This window comes from Polychytrium aggregatum (genome assembly GCF_025602895.1).
Source record: "Polychytrium aggregatum strain JEL109 chromosome Unknown BJ171scaffold_32, whole genome shotgun sequence".
NCBI lineage: Eukaryota > Fungi > Chytridiomycota > Chytridiomycetes > Polychytriales > Polychytrium > Polychytrium aggregatum.
The window spans coordinates 285,251-307,237 of record NW_026516234.1 but is presented as its reverse complement, the minus strand read 5'-3'; the positions used below and the strand labels follow the sequence as shown (position 1 = coordinate 307,237).

General features: G+C 58.3%; 8 protein-coding genes across 8 annotated transcripts; 3 read left to right on the top strand and 5 right to left on the bottom strand.

Annotated features, from left to right (window-relative positions):
- The first annotated feature begins 3,490 nt into the window (after positions 1-3,490).
- Positions 3,491-5,087, top strand: BJ171DRAFT_514776 (uncharacterized protein). Its single transcript, XM_053111868.1, has 3 exons — positions 3,491-3,866; positions 4,040-4,625; positions 4,949-5,087. Exons 1-3 carry the CDS (start codon positions 3,783-3,785, stop codon positions 5,023-5,025), a joined length of 747 nt encoding a protein of 248 aa, XP_052964441.1. The 5' UTR covers positions 3,491-3,782; the 3' UTR covers positions 5,026-5,087.
- BJ171DRAFT_461508 (putative methyltransferase-domain-containing protein) lies at positions 5,088-6,718 on the bottom strand. The gene is made up of 2 exons (XM_053108483.1): positions 5,897-6,718; positions 5,088-5,752 (listed from the first exon to the last, which is right to left on the bottom strand). Exons 1-2 carry the CDS (start codon positions 6,435-6,437, stop codon positions 5,169-5,171), a joined length of 1,125 nt encoding a protein of 374 aa, XP_052964440.1. The 5' UTR covers positions 6,438-6,718; the 3' UTR covers positions 5,088-5,168.
- A 236-nt stretch (positions 6,719-6,954) lies between these two features.
- Positions 6,955-8,601, top strand: BJ171DRAFT_569766 (uncharacterized protein). The gene is made up of 2 exons (XM_053113585.1): positions 6,955-7,349; positions 7,571-8,601. The coding sequence occupies exons 1-2, from the start codon at positions 7,019-7,021 to the stop codon at positions 8,254-8,256; spliced, it is 1,017 nt and encodes a 338-aa protein (XP_052964439.1). The 5' UTR covers positions 6,955-7,018; the 3' UTR covers positions 8,257-8,601.
- A 376-nt stretch (positions 8,602-8,977) lies between these two features.
- BJ171DRAFT_183510 (3-isopropylmalate dehydratase) lies at positions 8,978-11,674 on the bottom strand. Its single transcript, XM_053106108.1, has 3 exons — positions 11,619-11,674; positions 10,180-11,447; positions 8,978-10,021 (listed from the first exon to the last, which is right to left on the bottom strand). The coding sequence occupies exons 2-3, from the start codon at positions 11,412-11,414 to the stop codon at positions 8,992-8,994; spliced, it is 2,265 nt and encodes a 754-aa protein (XP_052964438.1). The 5' UTR covers positions 11,415-11,447; positions 11,619-11,674; the 3' UTR covers positions 8,978-8,991.
- A 599-nt stretch (positions 11,675-12,273) lies between these two features.
- On the bottom strand, positions 12,274-14,418 carry BJ171DRAFT_601042 (Alpha/Beta hydrolase protein; the record flags this gene model as incomplete). The annotated part of the gene is made up of 5 exons (XM_053115060.1): positions 12,274-12,950; positions 13,156-13,452; positions 13,552-13,620; positions 13,722-13,840; positions 13,980-14,418. The coding sequence occupies 5 exons, from the start codon at positions 14,416-14,418 to the stop codon at positions 12,555-12,557; spliced, it is 1,320 nt and encodes a 439-aa protein (XP_052964437.1). The 3' UTR covers positions 12,274-12,554.
- A 764-nt stretch (positions 14,419-15,182) lies between these two features.
- BJ171DRAFT_183482 (t-SNARE) lies at positions 15,183-17,135 on the top strand. Its single transcript, XM_053106107.1, has 5 exons — positions 15,183-15,419; positions 15,678-15,783; positions 15,940-16,379; positions 16,557-16,836; positions 17,065-17,135. The coding sequence occupies exons 1-4, from the start codon at positions 15,318-15,320 to the stop codon at positions 16,758-16,760; spliced, it is 852 nt and encodes a 283-aa protein (XP_052964436.1). The 5' UTR covers positions 15,183-15,317; the 3' UTR covers positions 16,761-16,836; positions 17,065-17,135.
- Positions 17,136-17,625: 490 nt separating this feature from the next.
- Positions 17,626-20,276, bottom strand: BJ171DRAFT_514767 (UDP-N-acetylglucosamine--dolichyl-phosphate N-acetylglucosaminephosphotransferase). The gene is made up of 6 exons (XM_053111867.1): positions 19,900-20,276; positions 19,466-19,607; positions 19,054-19,270; positions 18,651-18,894; positions 18,228-18,416; positions 17,626-17,995 (listed from the first exon to the last, which is right to left on the bottom strand). Exons 1-6 carry the CDS (start codon positions 20,094-20,096, stop codon positions 17,689-17,691), a joined length of 1,296 nt encoding a protein of 431 aa, XP_052964435.1. The 5' UTR covers positions 20,097-20,276; the 3' UTR covers positions 17,626-17,688.
- Positions 20,277-20,591: 315 nt separating this feature from the next.
- On the bottom strand, positions 20,592-21,579 carry BJ171DRAFT_601039 (uncharacterized protein; the record flags this gene model as incomplete). The annotated part of the gene is made up of 2 exons (XM_053115059.1): positions 20,895-21,579; positions 20,592-20,745 (listed from the first exon to the last, which is right to left on the bottom strand). Exons 1-2 carry the CDS (start codon positions 21,386-21,388, stop codon positions 20,592-20,594), a joined length of 648 nt encoding a protein of 215 aa, XP_052964434.1. The 5' UTR covers positions 21,389-21,579.
- Between the last annotated feature and the right edge of the window lie 408 nt (positions 21,580-21,987).

Sequence of the window (21,987 nt, the reverse complement as noted above, 5' to 3'; positions counted from 1 at the left end):
GGATGTATTAGTTGGGGGCCATTCAGTAGGTTGGACTTCAGCTTGGACGTCCAAATGGGTACCCGCCCGATAGGCAATGCAAGCTGGTCTCGAGCCGCGGACTGGACCCAACCAAAGCCGATTCCTGTGCACATACGGTATGCCATTCCATGGGTTTGCGGATGTGTATAGCGGCCCGAGGTTATATGTTGCCCAGGTCTGGTTGAATCGGAGCCATACGGGGTTGTTCGGCCATGTGGTCACGGGGCCGTTTCTATTGGACAGAGTAGTTAGCTGCACAGACTCTCCAGCCAAACAGGCATCGGCTTGCCTCCTTGTGCTTACATGCAAAAGTATGGCATCACATCCGAGCTCACTGCCTGTCGTCCCAAGCTGAACGACTTGTTTTGTGCCTCTGGAGAGCTTAGCATGTAGTTTAATGCTCCGGCGTCTGTTCCTGCAGTTGTGTACCACACATACTGGGGCTGCATGAGGCCGTCCTTGCTGGTTTATACCAGAGTGAGCAGTTAATACGACATGGGTCGACACGACACGGACTAAGGGTATGGTTCACCACTTCCACTTTCACGCCAGCGGTGCTGGATCAGGACGTGGGTCTGTTCTGTATGAGATCGGCGACGCCCCGTTGGCGTGATGGCGGCCGGACTGCCAGACTGCCAGACTGCCAGACGAGCGAGCTCCTGATGACCTACATTGCCTAGGTGGTGATTCGAAAGCAATGGCTTTAATTAGATAAGTGATGCCGGTGGGACTGTTGAGCGATGCGCCGGTGGGACTGCCGAGCGATGCGCTCTCGTTGTGAAAACACACCTGTAAAAACATGATATTTACGGCCGGCCAGTTTGCCATCAGAATGAAGATACGGCCATTGGAAGCCTTGATTCTTTGTGAGGGGGTTTCCCAGTCGTTCATGTATATGTCGCTGCTGCCGCAATATATGTATACTGTGTCCAGTATAGTGATGCCCAGGGCCTGGGCTCTTTGTAAAAAGCCCGGATAGAAAATGGGCCCGTATCCATCGTTGATCGAGCACTGTTGACGAGAGGAGAGGGCTTAGCCAAGTACGAGGACGACCGCTGACTGTGGCTCAAGATTTGGTGGAGTCATCCATGCACTGGAACTCACCGAAACGATAACCACAACGTTGCGCCATCCCATGGCGTAGACCCAGTCTGCAATACCTAATGGTGGTATGACCGGTTCATCGCCAAATGAGACACAGACCCTGTCGATCGCAGCGAAATCGAATATACGATGTCGCCTGAAGCAGCAATGTCCGACTTCAAATCTACAATTGGTTTAGTGAGGACACGTACTTCCTCCAGCTAATGCCGCAGTCGACAGAGGACGGAAGGTGGTCGGGTACGTAGACTTGTCTTCAATCTGAGACGGCAGTATTTGAGTTTAGCGTCCATGAACCAAGATTTCGCCCGATCCAGGTGCCCAGCTCGCTTACATTGATAACTCCTGAAAGAACCAAGCAAAACTGTAGAGAGATGTTCGACAATCAGCATCGCGTGGAAGCTGGCGTGATGCGAGTCAGCGAGATCGCCATGTCGACAGAGCCTTACTGGAAGATTGAATTGTCCAGTGATAAGGGCTTCGCCACTGTCACCGTCCTCGGTATCGGCAGCACTGGAAGTATCGCCTACATTGTCCCGAACACACGGAACGGTGACTATGGGATGCCAGACTCTATGCCTGGGCAGCATAGCAGCATCGCTCGAAGTGACCGGTCATGGTCAAGGCAGCGTGAAGGATGCAACGAGATCCAAGGAGCATCTAGGCGACACGGCCGACATACCAATGAAGCACGAGTATTGCTGAGTGGCTATGGCCGTGCTTGTGGAGATCAGCTGTATTGGTGCACATGTCAGAAATACGTCCCCGCATATGCGAAAATGGCTGCTTTTGCCGGCGACCATCCCACCGCTCTCGCCTACCGCTCGGGCCGCGATCGAGACACCATCGTATATGTCGATCGTGTCGACTTGAACCCGCTATCATAAAGAGAGGCGGCAGGAGTTAGCGGCGATTCTATAGCAATTATGTGCACATGCTTCGCCTACCGTGCCCGGGAGAAAATCGTTCCTGGTGAGGATATGGATTGCGGGTGTTAGTTGCATGAAGTCGCACGTAGTTGCATGTAGTTGCATGAAGTCGCATGTAGTTGCATGTAGTGGCATCGCATTGGTCGCGCTCATTTCTGGAGCCCATATTCAGCAGCTCAGACCCAGTGTCCAGATGTGCTGCAGGATATGATGAACTGGACGATGCTTACTGTTCATTGAACATGTCGACAGCGGCCTGCACAGCGTAGAATCTATCGACGGGTCGGCTGTTAGGGAGCAGACACGATCATGGGCATGCAGCACCCCACCGAAGCACGAGAGCGATGCTGGCGGTTGTGGCGACTCACAGCATCATTGCAGCAAGCTGGTCGGTCGGCACTGGAAAGGGGCCGCTGGGGACAATGTACGGCGCGGAAAATTGCCCGAGCAAACCGATTTTGAGGATACTGTTGTTTCCTTGCTTTTGGGGATGGACCGGATATACTGGAGTATAGGGCTGGCCGGTGAAGAGCGTCGCATGGCCAGAAAGCGCCATGGACAAGAGCACCATCCACACCGATACACCTGCGAGAAGCCAGCCGGGCATGCGCATGGTGACGAGAGTTCTGTTCTGGGGTGCTTGAAACGATGCAGGTGCAGGCGACCCAGACGAAACACCAAGCTCCCCTGACGGTCAAATATAGCCGAGGCCGATGCTTGCGGCCATGCTGCTGAGAAGCGATGGTCCCATCGGTGTGGACGTCACTCCCAGCCAGATCCCCTGGGAAACAGGCTTGTCGGCAATCACAATTGCGCCCGCCCCGCTCCATTGACTGGTGGATGGAATGAACCTAGACCCGCCGGCTGCCTGGCCCGGATGACTCCTGTAAGGCGATAGAGACCCATGCTACTTGATCAAAGCCGCTGCCCAATCTGGCTGAGAGACTGCCGAGACATTGACATCTATAGACTCTTTTCTAGGGTGTCGTCATTGCGCTGTCGCCCCAATCCCCACTGCCGGCCGGTGCTCTTGGCTGTCGTGCTGCCCGTCCCATGCCACCGCTGCATGTGCCGCGAGACTGCATCTGGTTCCCCAGCCCATGATATAGGACTGAGCCAAACGCAAGCCATTACGTTCCATCCAGAGGAGAGACGATGACCTACACCGCTCGTGCATTAGGATCATCGTGCATTGGCATCGCCCAACCACCGAGCAAAGCGCAAATGGGCCGTGCCTGTGGCGGGTTGGTCCGGGCGACGAGCGTCGATGCTCGTCGCTGTCCTTGGCGTGCCATGTGGGATTGAATGCTGCCCGTGCATACCTACCCTGCGGCGACGTCCATCTCCTGCGGCGGTGCACCTGTCGTCTGCGACGGTGCTCTCTCCCTCCCGGCCTCATGTCGATGCCGGCTCCGACCGGGGTGCACGCGCTTCTGGGGTGAGCGATCGTGACGCGCGGGAGCATCACTTCCCTCCGACCAGGCAGCCCGCATCCCGGCACCGCCATCCGCACCCGACAACTGCCCTCCATTCGCAACCTCGGTCGGTTCCTCGACTCTGCCTCTCAACACCACATTCCATCCGCATCCTGCGTCGACGCTCCATCCGCTTCCGCATATCATTTGCACCCGCATCAGCATTGACTCTCCCGTATATACATAACCATAATCAATATCATCATCATCTACCGCTCTCCTGTGATCGACACACGCCTCTTTATCAACTCACGTCATGTCGGAGCCCTGGGTAGCTGGAAAGATCTACACTCCGGGACAGATCGTCACGTATCAGGGCACGCAGTTCACTGCAACTGTGGTGAGTCTCATGGTTGCCAGCATTTGGTCGCTGCTCGCTGGATCTATCGTGGCGAGGCGTCTTCGATGCCATCGTCCATTCCAACGAGCTGCGTTCGCATCTGCCGCTGCCAGATGCCTATCGTTGCTTCGATATGGCTGATCATTTCTCTCTACAAACATCGTCGTCGCCAGCTGCATCACTCCAAACTTGGCGAAGAACCTGTTCGCAATACCAAGTCGTGGGAGCCGTCTGGCTTCGATAACAGCAGCCTGCAGGCCACGAGCATAGCGATCCATTCCACATCGCCCGTGGCCGAGTCCCTCCTGGTCCTCAAGAATCTGGGCAGAAGTGCCAGCGGCGGCAGTCCCACGACTAGCAGGATCGAATGGGTTGCCTGCACATTCGACTCTGTACCCCAGAATGCCATCAATGGCGGCCATGACCGATACGGCAAGGTGTATTACATCGGCCGGGCTATCCTGCCTTCGTCGATCCATGTTGGCAAAGTTCTTGAGGGCACCTTTGGAGGCGTCGAAGTGCCCTGGAGCAACCGCGAGAACGACCCCAACGGCGTCTCGATCTTTGATCAGTTCGAGATTCTCACCGGGTCGGCTCGTGGCTTGCACTGGGCCGACAGCAAAGGCAAATTGGTTGGTGTCGAGCTTGGTCTCTACGTCCGCGGAGGCACCAGCCCCGAAGGAAAGCCCACCTTTGTTGGCCGCGCCAGTGTCGACGGCGAGCTCATCGTGGGCGAGTGCGGCGAGCACATTCTCGAAGGTAAGCGACACGCTTGGAAAGTGATCGCATTGTGCATGGCCGCTGGATGGCTGGATGACTGGATGGCTGGATGGCTGGATGGCTGGGTGACTGGGTGACTGGGTGACTGGCATTTTGGAAAGGCATGTTCCTCAGTGCCTGGATGCATCCCAGCAGCCAGTGCGCTTACTTGTCCGCTTGCCTGCCTGCTCGCTCGCTCGCTATCTGCCTTGCGGTTTGTGGCGACTCGTTTGATCCATGACGATCTTCGTTCCGCCATTCACGGATGCTATGACCGCCATTGAGTACTCATGCACGGACTCGCACCGTTTCCTCATACACAGGCTTGCGGGTCGTTCACCAGGGCCGAGTTGTGCACGTCTACAACTACCAAGTGCTGGAATACAAGACGGTTGTATAGAGAACTGCAAGCGTGCCGTCGCACTGTCGAAACAGCGGTTCATCTCTCGATATCAAATGGCCAGCAGGCCGTGCTCTGGCGGTCAGCCGCCGTCGTCGATGTATTTGCTGTGTTCAATATAACCAGGTCAGCTCCGGCACCCGTCACCTTCGACTCGCTGGCTTTGCGATGCGGCCACTCTTGACCAGCCGTTGGTCCTGGAGTGGCTTCGGCGATGCTCGCTTAGACTTGGTCTTTGACGCTTGTCCTGGGGGCACGGCCGGCCTGGATGCCGTTGTTTTCGACGTCTTTGGTTTTCCGGAGGATTTCGAGATGGATGCAGGCGGGGTCTTTGGCGACTTATGGTTCGGCAGAGGCGCTGCCGAATGCCGTCCGCGATCTCGGGGCTTTGATCGAGACGAGTCGACCGACTTTGGGGCTGCTGGTTGTGGCTGTGGCTGGATGACGATGGCAAAGTTGTTGCGCCCCGGTCCTGGATTGATCTCGACTTTCTTCAAAGCCACGCCGCTTGGATCAACCGAGTCCGAGTCGGCCGACTTGCGGAAAAGATAGTAGGCGACCTTGGTGGCATGGTGGAACTCGATGAGATCGAAGCCGATCTGGCCCATCAGGCCGACGAAATGATCGTGCGTCATGTAGCGGGAGTTTGTGACGCACGGGAGCGGGATCACAATGTAGAACAGGCCCTCGGGATAGAGGAAGGGCAGTGTGCGCACCAGCATCTCGCCTATCCTCGGGCCATCGACGCCGATAGTGCGATTGGATAGCGTCAGCCAAGAGAGCAGCGATCGTTCCGCAGCGACTGCGACTTATCGAATCTTGGCCGAGCCTGTCGAGTGCGGATGGGGATGGCGGTGATGATTTGCCTTACCTCGCTTGGCGACATCGCCGACAAAGTTGATGACCAAGGACATGCAAACAACATGGAACTTTTCGTCGTCTGTCTCTGGAAATGGCCGCTCAAAGTAATCCTGCCTCTTCACCAGCAAGCACTGCGGATTCAGATCGATAGCCGTGACATCCACCCAGGCAAACAGGCGCTTGTATGTCTCGCCCGAGGTTGCGCCGACATCCAGCAGCTTGAGCTTGATCTTGGGGTTTTGTGTGGGCAGCGTGGCCTCGATGCGCTGGTGTTCGGCTCTCAGCTGGTCAGTGATCCATCGGCCGCTCGCTCCGCGGCCTTTGCGTTCGTCGCCGCCCTTGAGCGAGGCCCGCTGATAGGCATCCAGGCCGCCGAGCTCGTCCATCTTGCGCTTGGCCTCTTTGGCGGCCTCATGGTTGTTCTGGGACAGATGTTGGGTGAGCTGCTTGTTGAGGGTGTGATAGGTGGCGATGAGAGCCTGGGTGGCCTCGGGGTTGGATCGGACTCGCTGTTTCGAGACGGTGATGGGCAGCTTGCGCTTGGAGCCCATGGTTGAGGGAAGGAGCGGTCCGAGGGCGGCGAGACCGGATGCGGGAGCAAAGAGTAGCAGCTGGCCGAGCGAGATGGCCGGCAGACAATGAGCGACGGTGATTGTTGTGCGGGAGTGGCACAAGCCTGTTCGGCGGTCCTGGGCATGAGCGACCGAGCCGCCGGGGATTGGGACGACGAGATGCCCGCGCGGCGAACGAGGAGCGTCCGTTCATTAGTGCTGCTTCATATGCGTTCATGAGGCCGCTTCATATGCGTTCATGAGTGCCCACTTCATATACTTTACGGGACACCCTCACGATCCCATCTGTCAGTGTAGTGCGTGATGAGCTTGCGTCCAACTGAGCCGCACGCAATTCAACAAATCACCTCCGAGCGAAGACCACCGGCCGCTCTCCGGTATCCACAATCGACCCGCACACTGGTCTCGTAGTGCCAGCGGTGAATGGTGCTCTTGGACACACTGGCGAATGGCCATGGCCAGCGCAATAGTGTTGGGCAACAAATTATTTGATCAATGGTCAAAACCAAGGTGTCCCCGGTTCTTTCTGGAACTGTATCGACTTTTGGCATGCACATCTCATGCACAGTGGGTGTCACAGAGGCGCCCCGCCACCCCGCCAAAGCGCTTTTCGGATTTGCGCTCTTCCATCGCCTCCGTCTTCCCTCGCCTCCATCTTTCGTCTTCCATCGCACTTGCTGCCGCCGCCGCCGCCGCCTTCCAATCCGCCCCACTACAGCCATCCGATCTGCATAGCTACTGCCATGGCCGACGCAAAACGTCCTATCCCGCGATCCATCCAGTCCACCGTCTCGGGTGCCTTCCTGTTCGTCACAGACTCGGAACTGCGAGGAGCCTCCGATGTCTCGGATGAGGGCAAGAACGCCCACTTTTTCATCTCGAACCACCCAGGTGGGTCTCGGGCATGCCACCAACACAGCTCGTTCGTCTCTCGTTGCTTGTCTCATCTGCATCGCAGTCGTGCTCGCTTTGCCCTGGCCGAGTTGCGCAACCGTCTGACGCTGCAACGTCTTCTTGGCGCCGCCATCTTGGCATCCGCATCGGCCTGCCCCATCACCGTCTTCCGACCGAATCAACCTGCCCCGCCTGGCCAACCCGTGATGGACCCACAGAGTTTGTGACGCTCCGCAGCCGAGCCACAGGCGACTATCTCGCTGCCGACCAAGACCACAACTTGTACTTCACCGAGACCATCTACAACGAGAACGCCCGGTGGATCCGCAACGTCGCTTCGGACGTCCAAAAGACGGCCGAGGACAAGCGCGATGAGGTCTACAAGGTCACCTACAAGTCCTACAACGGCCGCTACCTGCACGCCCGCCCGCTGAACTTGACCGAGTCTGTCTTCAAGCGTCTCCGCCAGCTCCAGAACCAGGACAGCCCCAACTCGCCCGATCTCCAGTACGGCTGGCTCGGCTACCTGTCTGAGAAGGAGGAGTGGTTCTGGGAGCGCAACGCCGAGGTCGCCGTCGAGCCGTCCAAGGAAGACATCCAGGCCGGAGTCCTCGATGAGGCCCAGCTGGAGCACGTCGCCGTGGTCAGCGCTGCCAACGACATCAAGGACGAGGTCCAGGAGCAGCAGGGCGTCAAGCTGCAGGTCGAGGACCCCAAGCCCGAGCCGCCTACCACCTCGGCGGAGGCCCAGGAGAAGAAGGACGACGAGCAGGCCGCCCAGACGCAGCAGATCGAGAACGACGAAAAGTCCAACGCCGCTGCCTCCGCCCCCGCCGCCGCCCCGGTCGTTTCGCAGACCGAGATGGCCACGGCCGCCGCTGCCTCGGCCTCCACTGCCGCATAGGTGTGGAGCACGCACGATTGTCGGCCGTTGACCCTGGCCTGCGAGCGAGCAGGGCTTTTGTCGTCGCTCCCAGGCGATATGTCGGGCGGGCAGCCCCTCTGTCTATTTGACCATGTTGTCCAGCTTCCTCCATCCGCTTCCTGCATTTCGTCCTGCTGTTTTGATTCCACCTGGTCTCTCCCCCACCTTCCTTCGTCGTCTCGTTGTCGCTCTCTCGCTTCCATTTCCTTCCAATCGCTGCCCCCCCCCCGAATTGCACCCTTACCCTTGTCTGTGGCTCGTCGTGACAGCGCACTGTTCTGCCAGGCCGCACCCACTGTCAATACACGGCACCCATTTGTCCGAGCTGCGCCAGAGCGAGTGGGCCATGGCTGTTTGGAGATTGCAGCCCCGGGCACCTCGGCAACGGGATCGGGTGGAGTTCGGCTTCTGTCCTGCGCTTGCCTGTCTCGGCCAGCCCAGCACCCTCGACACCGGCTGCCCGCTCGCATTCCTGGGCAACATATTTGCTGTATTGCTGAATGGTGCAGTCGGATCGACTCTGGCGAACAGCTCGCATTCCATGCCGCGCTCTCCCCCGCAGCACGCTGGAGTCATGGATACCGGCTTGCTCGTCTCAGACGGTGGAGACGAGCAAGGCGATCGCTCTGCTTTGGAGGCCAGAGTGGATGGACTGGGTGTCGTCTTTTGTTTTTGGGGTTATGGTAGCCGTTACGCCACGATTACGTCGCCCGTCTACCAGTCCAGAGTGGCCTTCTTGGCCTGGCCCACGGGCTGCACCTTGACGGCGCCGCCCTGCTTGGACTCGCGGTATCCCATTCCATCGAGCCAGGGCCACTCCGTCGAGCGACGCTGCTCGAAGGTCGAGATGAGGTCCTTCTTCTGCAGGGTCAGGCCAATGTCGTCGAATCCGTTGACCAGGCAGTGCTTGCGGAATGCGTCGACCTCGAAGGCGATCGTCTCGCCGTTCGCGCGGCGGATCACTTGGGCGGGCAGATCGATTTCGAGCTCAAGGCCGTCCTGGGCATCCTGGGCCAGGATGTCGACCACGGATTGGCTCACCGGGATCGGCAGCATGCCGTTCTTGAAGCAGTTGTTGAAAAAGATATCGGCAAAGCTAGGGGCAATGATGCAGCGGATGCCAAAGTCGTTGAGGGCCCAAGGGGCGTGCTCGCGTGAAGAGCCGCAGCCAAAGTTCGGCCCGGCGATCAGGATGCGGGACGAGCGGTACTGGGGCAGATTCAGGACAAAGTCGGGCTTCTCGGCGCCGGTGGCCGGGTCATAGCGGATCTCGTAAAAGAGCGAGACACCCAGGCCCGTGCGCTTGATGGTCTTCAGGAACTGCTTGGGGATGATCATGTCCGTGTCGACGTTGGCCATGACGAGGGGAGCAGCAGCACCCTTGACGATCGTGAACTGGGGCATGCCGCCCGAAACCGCGCCGCTGTCCTGGCTGGCGTCCACGTCCTGGAGCTGGTAGGCCGGGGCCGGAACAACCTCTTGGACAAGGAACTCTTTGGAGTTTTGCGGCGCCGAGACCTCCACAGGGAGCTTGGCCTCGGCAACGGGGCCGATCAGAGAGCGCACATCAACAAGATGGCCGGCAATGGCGGCAGCCGCAGCCATGGCGGGGCTGACAAGGTGGGTTCTGCCACCCGGGCCCTGGCGGCCCTCAAAGTTGCGGTTCGAGGTGGAGGCACAGCGCTCCTGGGGCTTGAGCTGATCGGGGTTCATGCCAAGGCACATGGAGCAGCCGGCTTCTCTCCTGGAGATGTGCGATCGAACAACCAACGGCGAGATCGGGAATGGGGACGAAGCAGCAACGCGCAACACGAGTCAACAGGGAGCGGAGGTCAGTATATCACTCGTATCCAAGAAGCCGCAGCCTCCAAGTCTCTCCGATGCTCACGGGCCAGCACCTACCAGTCAAAGCCGGCGTTCTTGAAGATCCGGTCCAGACCCTCGGCTTCGGCCTGCTGCTTGATCAGGCCAGAGCCAGGGACGATCATGGCATAGACATTCGGGGCGACCTTTCTGCCGTAGGCAACGGCGGCGGCCGAACGCAGATCCTCGATGCGCGAGTTGGTGCAGGAGCCGATGAAGACCTTGTCGATGGCAACCTCGGTCAGCTTGGTGTTGGGAACCAGGCCCATGTAGTTGAGGGCGCGCTCGATGCTGGCCTTCTTGATGGGATCGGTCTCGTTCTGAGGATCCGGGACCGTGCCGGTGATGGGGGCCACATCCTGAGGCGAGGTTCCCCAGGTGACGGTCGGGGGGATGTCGGCGGCATTGACGGTGATGTCGATGTCGTAGGCAGCGCCCTCGTCCGACTTGAGGGATCGCCAGTAGGCAACGGCGCGATCCCACTCGGCATCCTTGGGAGCCAAGGGGCGGTTCTTCAGGTATTCGAAGGTGATGTCGTCGGCGGCGATCATGCCGGCGCGGGCACCGCCCTCGATGGCCATGTTGCAGACGGACATGCGGGCCTCCATCGAGAGGGCCTCGATGGCCGGGCCGCAGAACTCGATGACGGAGCCCGTGCCACCAGCGGTACCGATGAGGCCAATGGTGTGGAGGATCAGGTCCTTGGAAGTCACGCCTTCAGAGAGGTGGCCCGAGTAGTAGATACGCATGTTCTTGGACTTTTTCTGGAGAATGGTCTGGGTGGCCAGGACGTGCTCGACCTCAGAGGTGCCGATACCAAAGGCCAGGGCACCAAAGGCGCCGTGGGTGGAAGTGTGCGAGTCGCCACAGACGATGGTGGTGCCGGGCAGGGTAAAGCCCTGCTCGGGGCCGATGACGTGGACAATACCCTGTCGCTTGTCGTCCATGCCAAAGTAGGTGAGTCCAAAGGACTTGACGTTCTCCTCGAGGGTAGCGCACTGGGTTCGGGAATCGGCTTCTTTGATGAAGGCGTTGATGTTGGTGAACGACGAGCGGTCGGTGGTGGGGATGTTGTGGTCGACGGTAGCAAGGGTGCAATCCGGGCGGCGGACCTGGCGTTTGGCAGTTCGCAGGCCCTCGAAGGCTTGAGGCGAGGTGACCTCGTGAACGAGGTGGCGATCGATGTAGATGAGGCAAGTGCCGTCATCAAGGCGATCGACGACGTGGCTCTCGAAGATCTTGTCGTAGAGGGTTCGTGGGGTTGTGGCGACCATGGTGGCTTGATCGAAGCAGAAGGGAGAAGGCACCTGGATCCAAAGCCGTGGGCGGATTGGGGGGGGGCGATCAGACTGGGTGGTATCGGGGACTGGAGATGGAGGCTGATCGGAAAGCAAGAGCAAGCGACGCAGCGATCCAGGAGGGCAAGATGCAGAGGCCGATCGGTGCAGCGGCGAGACCGTGGCGGACTCGGTTCGTACCTGGCAAAGTCGCTGGCTGGGAGGACGGCGAGAGGATGGATGGGGGAGCAAACCAGAGGAGGGCGATCATCGGGCTTTTAATACTTGGGTCCTGCGGTCGGATAAGAGCGGTGACGCGGTCGCACAAGCATGGCGCATATCGGACGAACCCGGAGCGGTTATCAGATGGGTGTCACCAGCAGACAAATATGGCAGGAGCTCGGGCAAACACGGAGGGTCAGATGCTGTGTGCGGGCGTTTCCGGAAGGACGGCTCGCCGCAAGTCGGCGAAAGTCGCCGAAATGTCGTGGAAACCCGGGTCGGAGAGAGTGAGTGGGGGGGGGTGCGGGGACCAACAGCGAGGTGCAGACAGCCCGAGCGAGGGGAACGGAGGTGGGTGGGAAAGCGGCGGAGGGTCCGGGCGGCGTGGGAACGAGCGAGGGGGCAGGCGGGCTCGGGCGAAATCGGTGCGGGACGCGTCCGAGACAGAGAGATGGAGAGATGGAGAGATGGAGAGATGGAGAGATGGAGAGATGGAGAGATGGAGAGATGGAGAGATGGAGAGATGGAGAGATGGAGAGATGGAGAGACGGAGAGATGGGTGCTGGCCAAGCCTGGCAAGTGACAGCCGAGCACGGCACCATTGTGTCAGATCATAGTGTATTGCATCAGCCAACAGCCGAACAATGCTGAGGCAGCTGAAAGATTCCACACCCAGACACGCAGCGAGCGAACTGGAGACCAAACCGACGACCAGAGGAGAATGAGAGCGAGCCGGAATGCACAAACCGCTCCAAGCGAACAAATCACTGAACAAGAACCAAAGCGCCGAGCAAGAGCCGAGTCACCAAGCAAGAACCAAGCAAGAATAAACGTTTCAGAAGAACATACGGCCATGCCTCGGCAGAGACACAGCATACAAGCAACAGCTCCAAAAACAGCGAGACACTGGATACATCATTCGAGGGACAGATACTTGTCGATGGTCTGGTTGACCAATCCCGGCTTGGCTTCGTGTGGAAAGTGCGATCCGTCCGGAATCGAGGCCAAGAGGACTGGGCCCGCTTCAGAACCCAGCCCAGCAAGGCATGTGCGACGGTCAAGGGTCAGATCGCCCTCGCCCCAGATCACCAGGGTTGGCACAGCAAGATCCTTTCCCAGTACGTGCTTGGGTGCGGCCCATCGGTCGAGCATGAGGTTGCGGTAGTATGCAAAGGCGGCTTGGATGCTCCCTGGGTTACAAAAGAGCCGGCGGGTAATCTCCATGTCGACGACCGAGATTGCACCATCACCAAAGATGCGAAAGGCATCGTAAATCCAGTACGAGTCGTTGAGCCTGGCCACCCAGTCCGACTGCATTGGCGAGGCATTTTCGGATGGTGCATTTCAGAGAGCAGCGCAAGCAGAATGCAGGGGATGTGGATGCGCATTCATCCAAATCAGCAGTGTCCAGAAGACATGTGTTAGTGCGAGTCCACCGCGGCAGAAAGAGCGTGCCTTCGTGGTGGGTCGATATGCAGAACAGCTCCATGCTGGCAAAGCCGACAGATGCACTTACGATTCCCGGAAAGACAAGAACGATGTACATGTAAAACGACATACACAGCTGTTTGAGTCCCATGTTTCTCTTGAACAGAGTGGGGTTCAGCGTGTTGATCAGGATGAGTCGCTTGACCAGCCACGGGCATTCTTCGGCGAACGACCACGCAACAATGCCACCCCAGTCGTGGGCGCAGAGAGCGATCTCGCCTTTGCCATAGCCCAATACTTGGATTATGCTCTTAATGTCCTGGAGGATGGCCGAGCGGGTGTAGTGCTTGGTGCCCTCGGGCTTGGACGAAAGCCCATATCCGCGCTGCACAATAGAGCTGTGAGTGGACTGTATCTGTGCCAGAGCCGGGTGCAAGCGAAGCGAACAGCTAGGGAAGGATGCAAGTGAGCATCGTGGCCTTACCATATCCACCGCATAGACACGGTATTTGCTACTCAGACCTCGGAGCTGGTGTCGCCAGGTGTACCAGGTCTGGCACAATCAGCCAGACGGTGGGAACAGAAGGTGTGAGCCTGAATGGGTGTCGGCTCAAGACGGCTCCATAACCCTGCATCATCCGTCGATAAGCCTACCTCTGGGAAGCCGTGGAGAAGCAGAATAGGCATGCCATCACTTGGGCCGGCCACGACACAGTGGAATGTCATGCCGTTAGCTTCGATGAAGCAGTGCTTGCCATAGTCACTCAGGCTGCCTGTGATTCCATTCGAGATTGCATGTTAGCTTCTGCTGATCGGACGAACGACATGGATGGTATGAGGCAACACAGGCAGCACAGGCAACACGGGCAACACAGGCAACATGGATGATGCGGATGGCAGTATGCTACATACTCGTCTGGCCTGTGGTGTCGCGCAGATCGTCTGGCGCCAAAGACTCAGCGACCTCATCTCGATCGTGCTGGCTCTGCCCAGATATCTCCAAATACAGAGTGCGTAGGACCATGGCGATCGCAAAGCAAGGGGCTGCCGCAATCCCAAGCACCGCGACGAGGACGTAGTATCCAAGGCCATCGTTGAAGACAGCGTTGACAAACCGGTCGGCTGGTGACGGCGCCGAGAGGGGTGGGAGCGGAACAAACAGAGCGTCTTTGGCAGTCGGCTGGGTGGTGCCCCCGTGGGAACGGAGGCAATCGGCCTCGGCGAGGCATGCTTCGCGGTGCTGGCACTTGCTACCGCACAGAGCTTGCCAGCCTAATTTCCAGGAGGGCAAGCTCGAGGGAAGCAGCGTTCCAAGGGGCGCACAGGGCGGATTGGCAGCCGTGTCTTTCATGGCTTTGGGCTTGACGGCGAGAATCGGCAGCCAGAGTGGTCGACGAGAGTTGGCGCATCTGGAACATCCTTGGCCGACCAGAGCATATATCGTATGGCGAACAACTGCATGTCCATGAACAATCCCGATCCAGCTCGACACAAGATCGCAGCGGGCCACGCGACCAGGACGAGAGACGATTGGGCGCCGGCCGTGAAAGACGCACCGAGGTTTCATGCAACCTGGCTGTGCCTCACCATGTCGAGCATCCTCCCATGCACCCAGATGTCGCTGTCGTTGTTGCCCCCCCTTTGCCAAGACGCCAAGGCGCGCTTCCATTGGCGGCGCCACTGTAGCAGTGCGCTTCTGTTTGGACGGCCGCTTTCCATACCTGGCGTCCTGTATCACGCTCGAGCACACAGTTTCAGCGCCTCCACTGCGCTGTACAGCACACCGGCGCCTACACACACAGCTGTCGCTGCCAGCCGTCCCCGTTTCGCCCCGCGGTGCCCTCTGCTCCTTTCCGGCTGGGCTTTCGTTGTCTTCATCGTCACCCCGCATCTGCCGACCACCATCCCAGCCGAACCTGTCCGTCTCTGTGCCGCCGGCGTTCCCCAGTTCCGACCAAAGACACACCCGATCATGGCTAGAAACAGACTGCAAGATCTGGTGCGTGCTCGGGCTTGTCGTTGGCTCGAAAGCAGCCCGGATACCGTCTTGCTTGTTCACTGTCCCTGCAGTGCCGTGGTTCTTCCTCAAGGGCGGCCAGACGCTGAGGATGGTCTGGGACGAAGCATGTGCGGCTCCTTGCTCTGCATAGCGCATCTTCTCGATGGCGATGCCGAGCATGTCTGCCGCTGCTGCTGCTGTTGTTGTTGTTGCTGTTGTTGCTGCTGCTGCTGCTGCTGATCCTGCCGCCTATGCTCGTTTCGCCTCGGCCCCGACAGGAGGCTGCTGCCCCTACCGGAAGCAACTACGCCATCCAGATGGAGCCTCTCTCTGCAAGCCCGTTCCAGTCCAAGGTACTGTCGGTGTCCGGATCGGCTCGATGGCGGCCGTGTATCCTCTCCCCCGCTCGATAGATGTCCGGCCCGCCCGCACACTCGGGCTGGCTGCTATGTTGGAAAGGGACAGGCCGACAAAGTTAATGCAGAAACAATGCCGGTGCTGTGGCAGTCGCACCGGAGGACTGCATATCCGCACTGTGTCGTTCGGAAATGCCCATGCATATGCGCTAACCATCCAACCGCACCGTGGCGCCATTTTTGACCGCACCCTAGTCCTTCAATATCCAGCAAACCATCGAGCGGGTCGGGCAGAACGTCCAGGAGCTGGACAGACTGTACAAGGCTGCCTTGACCGAGGCGAATCCCAGCCAGGCCCAATGTACGTCGTCTCTGGTCTGATCCGAGCTTCTCGGTTTCTTGTCACTTTGATCGCATTGGCCGTTACGATGCACAACGGGTCTCGCCGTCGAGTCTCACAACCGAGCCCCACAACCAAGTCTCACCAACGCCCTCTTCCGACCATTTCGGCTTTCAGACCTACACAGGCAGATCGATGACATGACGCAGGCCACCGACGATCTCATCCAGAGCGCCCGTAGCGATATCAAGCAGCTCAAAGGCATGATCGTCCCTGGTCCAGAGGCCGCGCGCCAACGAGAGTTTTACAAGTCCCTCATTGGGCGGATCCAGCAGGCGGCCCGCAGCTACCAGCTGGTGAAGGACCGGGCGCAGAAGGACATCCGGGCCCAGGCTGAGCGCCAGTATCGTGTGGTTCGCCCCCAGGCGACCCAGGATGAGATTAATCGGTTCATCGACAATCCTCAAGGCAACGCCTTTGCTCAGGAGATGTCGGGGCTGGGACAACAGCGCCGCATGCTCGAGGATGCCCAGAGCCGACACTCTGAACTCGTCAAGATCCAGCGAAGCATCGAGGAGCTTGTTCGTCTCTTTGAGGAGATGCAGTTCCTTCTGCAGGTAACTATTTGATCGCTTTCGGCTGCGCAGGTCGAGGCAGTACGTCGGACCCACTGGGTGACCATGCTGGGCGACCGAGCTGGACGACCGAGCTGGTATTCGCTTGAGTTGGTTTGCAGTCCATCTTGGTGCCCTGCTGCTCCCCGCTGAACGGATATTGCGCCCCCGATCGTGCAGGAACAAGGCGAGATCATCACCAACATCGAGACCCATGTCGACAAAGCCGCCGACCACATCAACAACGGCACCACAGAGATGTCTCGCGCCATCACCAATGCCCAAAGTGCCCGCAAGACAAAGTGGATCATCTTGATCGTCATTCTTGTCGTCCTGATTGCCGTGGCCTTGTTCGTGTACTTCCAGTTCTTCCACAAGAACTGAGCCGTCGACCGCTCCTCTCTCTGCTCATCCTGTGTCCTGCGGGGTCCTATGCGTGTGCTATGCCGATCGTACTTCGGTACATGTCCTCTCATTCGCTCCGTGATCGCCCTCCCCCCCATAGTTTCCCTCCCTCCCTCTCTCCGTCGAAGCGGCGTGCTTTTGGGAGGCCATTCTTGTCGTCTGGTCCTATCTTGGTAGCGTCGTGCCGATGCATGTCGTCTCCCTAATGCCTTTTGTCTTGTTCTCTCTGCGTTTGATTCTGAGCCTCCCTCCCTCGCCGCTCTATCTCTGCGATTGCCTCTAGACCTTTCGGCTTCGCGCCTCCATGTTCCAGTGCTTTCAGCGTCCTTCCGTGTACTTCCGTCATCAGACCGTCTCTCTCCTTCTGGCTCTCTCGTTTCGATCTCGTATTTTGCCCTTGGAAGCTCCCTAGACCAATACAAGAGCCAGCTGGAACGTGCTAGCCTCGTATGTGCTGCGGTATTTCCCTCAGTCAACGATTTTGAATCCATAGTGCCATCTTCATTTGGATTGTCCAGGTTGTCCAGGTTGTTCAGGTTGTTCAGGTTGTTCAGGTTGTTCAGGTTGTTCAGGTTGTTCAGGTTGTTCAGGTTGTTCAGGTTGTTCAGGTTGTTCAGGTTGTTCAGGTTGTTCAGGTTGTTCAGGTTGGATCGGAACACTCGTTTCAAAGCACCAAATTGTCGATGCGGCCTCCAGCAAGCTGCGTCGGACACGCGGATGGTCCAAATGAGGGCTGCCCAGCGTACCCGACGGTGCAGCGGCGCGGAGATCAGGGGTGTGTCGGATGGCCATTGCAAATGGCGGATGTGCATTCCCATCCAACAAGAAGCAATCAAAGCAGTGTGTCGAGAATATGGGTGTATATTGGAGGTCGCTGATCGGTGCGCTCCAGACAGAGACCCTCGGCTCAGTTACCGATGCCGTAGAAGAGATGTGCGCCGCCAAACCGGATCAGGAACCCCAGGCAGCTTGACAGGATCTGGATCCACAGGACCCAGCGACAGGTTTGCTCTTCCGTCATGGGACCGAGCTTGACAAGCACAAGGTTGATCAGGGTGAAGTTGTTGCACGAGACCCATTCGTTGGTCTTGGGGTCTCGCTGGATCTTGCACAGGCCAAGGGCATTGAGAATGAGCACGCAGACTCTGCCGAGGGGCTTGATGCCCTTGAGCGACAGCTGGCTGGCTTCGAGTTTCCCGGTCTTTGGGTTGAGTCTGGTGTTGATGAGCCAGTGAGCGAGATGCTGCCAGGTTGGCACACGAGCTCACCCGCGGACACTGGTACTGGTGGACGTTTCATTGCCACGACAAAAATGCAACAGCCCACAAGTGGGTCGGACGGATGCCGCTTGTCGCCTTGAGCCGCTCCAACCCCCAGCCCAGCGGGTTGTCTGAAGAAAGCTATAAACAACATGCGCCGATATTGGATTGGGGCATCGCAGCTTACTTGGGCATCCGGTGTCGTGGACACTCGACCAAATGGAACAGCTGTGGACACGAGTAGATAAAGTTGAAAATCTGTGGGATCATAAAGATAATCACCGTCTTGCTCATATGGTTGATGATTCCGACGACGGCAATCGTCATTCCGGCAAAGTAGCAGAACGAATCGCCTCCAAATGCCTTGGCGGGGTACCTAAAGCGCCAGTGCAGACCAAAGGCAGGGTCAAAATTGGCACAGTGCTGATCCACAGGACTACCCTCGATTGGCATGGTGTCAAGCTGGAGAGGCATGCATTCCTCCCGTCCTTGCAGCCGCAGAGTGCCGAGATCCCCAGATATTCAGGGCAAACATATGAACCATCGCCTGCACAGGCGCGTTGAAAATGCCCAGCGACACTCTCGGTCTTTGTTCGTTCGCCGGACATACCAGTTGTGCCGCAGATAGCCCACGGTCACGCCGATGAAGGGCAAGAGGAAGTGCAGCGAGCTGAGGTGGGCCTGCCGTGTCGGATCCTTGGTCGAGAACGAGTACCAGATGATGTTGTTGATGGCAAGGGAGGAGGAGATAACGAGGGCTTGCCCGCCTTCGATGCCGTTGACACCGGCGAGGATGTTGATGGCATTGGTGGAGAATGTCGCCAGGCAGGCCATAAAGACATAGTACAAGACACCTGGACAGAGGCGATGCGGCCGGCAGCAAACAGTTTTGGCCGAGCAAGGCTCGCGAATGAGTTCATGTCTGCTTGGCTGGCGAAAGGGACAAAACGGCCCTCTCGATGCCGAATCTGGACGAGGCAGCCGTCGACGCTCCGTCGACAGCAAAAACATACCGAGGTCGATGGTGCGCGTGTCCATTACGGACCACAGGATCTTTGGGATCATGATCGTCGACAGGCCGCCGCTGACGTAGTAAACCATCAAGAGTGGGAGAGTAGCCACGAAAGGAAACCAGATTTTGACTCGCCATCGTATGTCGAGAACGTCGTCGGCAAAGCCAAGGAAGAGCATGCTGAACAGCGAAAGCAGTCCGCCGAGGACGTGGGCAAACTAGGCCGATGAAACCAAGTCGATCGAGCAGATTGAAGAGTGGGCGAAGCGTCAGAATGACCATGATCCGGACTGCCGCGTATGGACGAGGCTCGAGCCCGTGGTCTCGCTTGAAGTACTGCAGCTGAGTGATGACCATGAAGCCTGCGCTCAACTCTCGTCAGCAATCAAGCCAGACAGCCAGATGATGCTTACTCTCTGGTGAGGAAACTCGGCTTGGGCCTGCAGATCCAGGTCCGAGTCTTCCTTGACAAACCACGGCATGAAAGGGATGGGCAGCGTCAAAAACATGCTGATAAAGTAGACAGCGCCGACGACAACGCCCATGCTCTCGGGGCTGGCTCGTTCGATGGGTTCAGTTCGGTTTAGTTCGGATCGTACGGTTCGTTCGGTTCGGTTCGGTTCAGTTCAGTTCAGTTTGGTGGTTTTCGGTTGTTCAGTCGGTCAGATTGTTGCCCGGTTCCCCGCCCAGAGTTGGCGATAAGTTGATAGCAACAGCCCATAGCCAAAAGGGAAAGGATCAGTCAGCAACGAGTCCAAGAGCGAGTCCGAGAGCGTCCGAGATGGCTGGAGAGATTTTCTCTCCTCCAGATGCGTCTGATCCTGGCTCAGGCCAGCCCAGGGCTTACATCACAGGAGTGTTGGGCTTGAGCAAATCCTTGCCGAACCGACCGTGCTTGATGAACACCTCACGGACCCAGTTGATGGCATGATAGGTCAGCATCGACGCGATGAGGCCAACGAGGATGTAGACCGTCAGAGGATCGTGGATTGCAGTCAGGATGGCGACCAGGAGAACGCCCGAGGGCGCCAGGCTCTTCAGCATCACTGTGGGTCTGTTGCCGATGGCGAAGTGGGGGAAGCGAGTGCGAAAGGGATCGCCGCAAGGGTGCTGACGATGCTGCAGAGGGTCCTCCGAGACAGGCGCAGGCGATGCGGCTCGCGGATTCTGGTTCCTCGGATCGGGCCTGCTGCTGGAACGAGCTGGGATGAGATGGAGGACGAGAGCGCAGGGCGGTGCTGGTTGCGAGACGAGCGGGGGGGGGTGGTCGGCGACCAACAATCCGCCACGCGAGACCCTGACGCGGGATGTGGCTCCTGATGACTGGCTGATTTGTCGGGGTTGGCAGAATGGCCGCGGGATGCACCCAAGATGCGGTGGGAAGCACCCGATGCAAATACACTCGGGATACGATCGACATGGATCTTACATTTGGCGATACTATTGTAGATACGCGGGGACACAGACTGCTCATCGTCCAGCAAATCAACCCCGGGTGTCCAGTCAGGAACATGCTGTTGTCTGTGTCAGAGACTGGCCTCAGAGCGTCATGTTGAGGCTATGGACGGGATCGGGTGCAGGCGGGACGGTGCCTCTGACGCAGTGCATCCCGACAACGGCACCCTCGCTGTCGACGGAGCACTCGGAGCTCGAGTAGTGTCGGAGCTGACAGTTTGAGATGCATTCGCTGTCGCTGCGAGTCGAAGGGAAGGTCCGAATCGCTCAGTGACAGACAGAAGCAAGTAACATATCCGCCGCCTCAATCGGCGGTGATATAGTGCTTGCACAGCAAAGATATCCTCCCCGCAGCTTTCTGACTGGGAGTGAGGGGTGGATACTCACATGCATGTCCACAGCATTCCGCCAAGATCGTCGCATTTGGCCCGCGCAAACCAGCCCGGCTCGATGGCATGACATCGGTTGTCGGCCCGGAAGACTTTCTGGACAAGCTGGACGGTGTCGGTGGTGAGAGCACAGGTGTGGACGTTGCCGCGGTGGGTAAACTCGCTCACGACCAAGTGCGAATCGGCCGGGGCTTGTCCTGAGGTGAATGCGGAAAGGGCCGAGGACAGCGGCTCGCATACGGTCCTCTCAGAGGCCCCGAAAGGGCTGGAGCCGGTCCGGTCCTGGCAGGGAGACTGCACTGGGCCCTGACATGCTTCCGAGGGCCAGAACAGGGTAACTGTGGCCGACGACCCTATCGTTATGGGGTCGGGTCCAGAGCCTGGACAGGATGCCTCGCTGTAGTAGAAGCGTCGTTCGGCCCACTCCGAGGGCTCAGCGGAGACGATGGTGCCACTCCAGGCGAGCAGTAGCACGGCAAGGAATGAACGCATGATGGTTGAGCCGGAAACGTTGATGGCAATACAGAGCAGGCGTGGGACGACGGCTGTTCTGGAGGTGTTCGAGACGAATGACTTTTCTTGGTGCCGGGGGTCGATGTCGGTGCGAGAGAGCCAGTTTCGATGTTGGTGTGAATCTCATCGTTGCCTGCACCCTCATACCAGCCGGGCTGGGACAGTCCAAGGAATCATCCACGAATGCTGTGATTGGGCGAGTCATTCACTTCGAAAGAGGTACTTCTAGACTGTCCTCCCCCCAAAGGCTGGACAGCTGGATATCATGGTCGACACAGCGGGGATCAGTGCTCATCACAGTCAGTCCAGAAAGAAATGGGACAATCGTAGGCTCCAGTGAATCTCTTTGTGTGGTGCATCCGCTCGACCCTCTGGGCTGCTCCATGGTGTATCGATATCAAGATACTCGGCCTTCCTGAGTCGCTTGGCTTCCCGGCACTGTGAGCACACCTGGGGTAGATCCATTTGGTCGCCTGGGTGGAGCCTTCGCTTGCGGGAGTCATCGGTGCGAGAAGCGTCCTTGATTGGCTGTAATGGGGATTCACTGAGATACAGGTTCATCAGATATCCGCATGCCC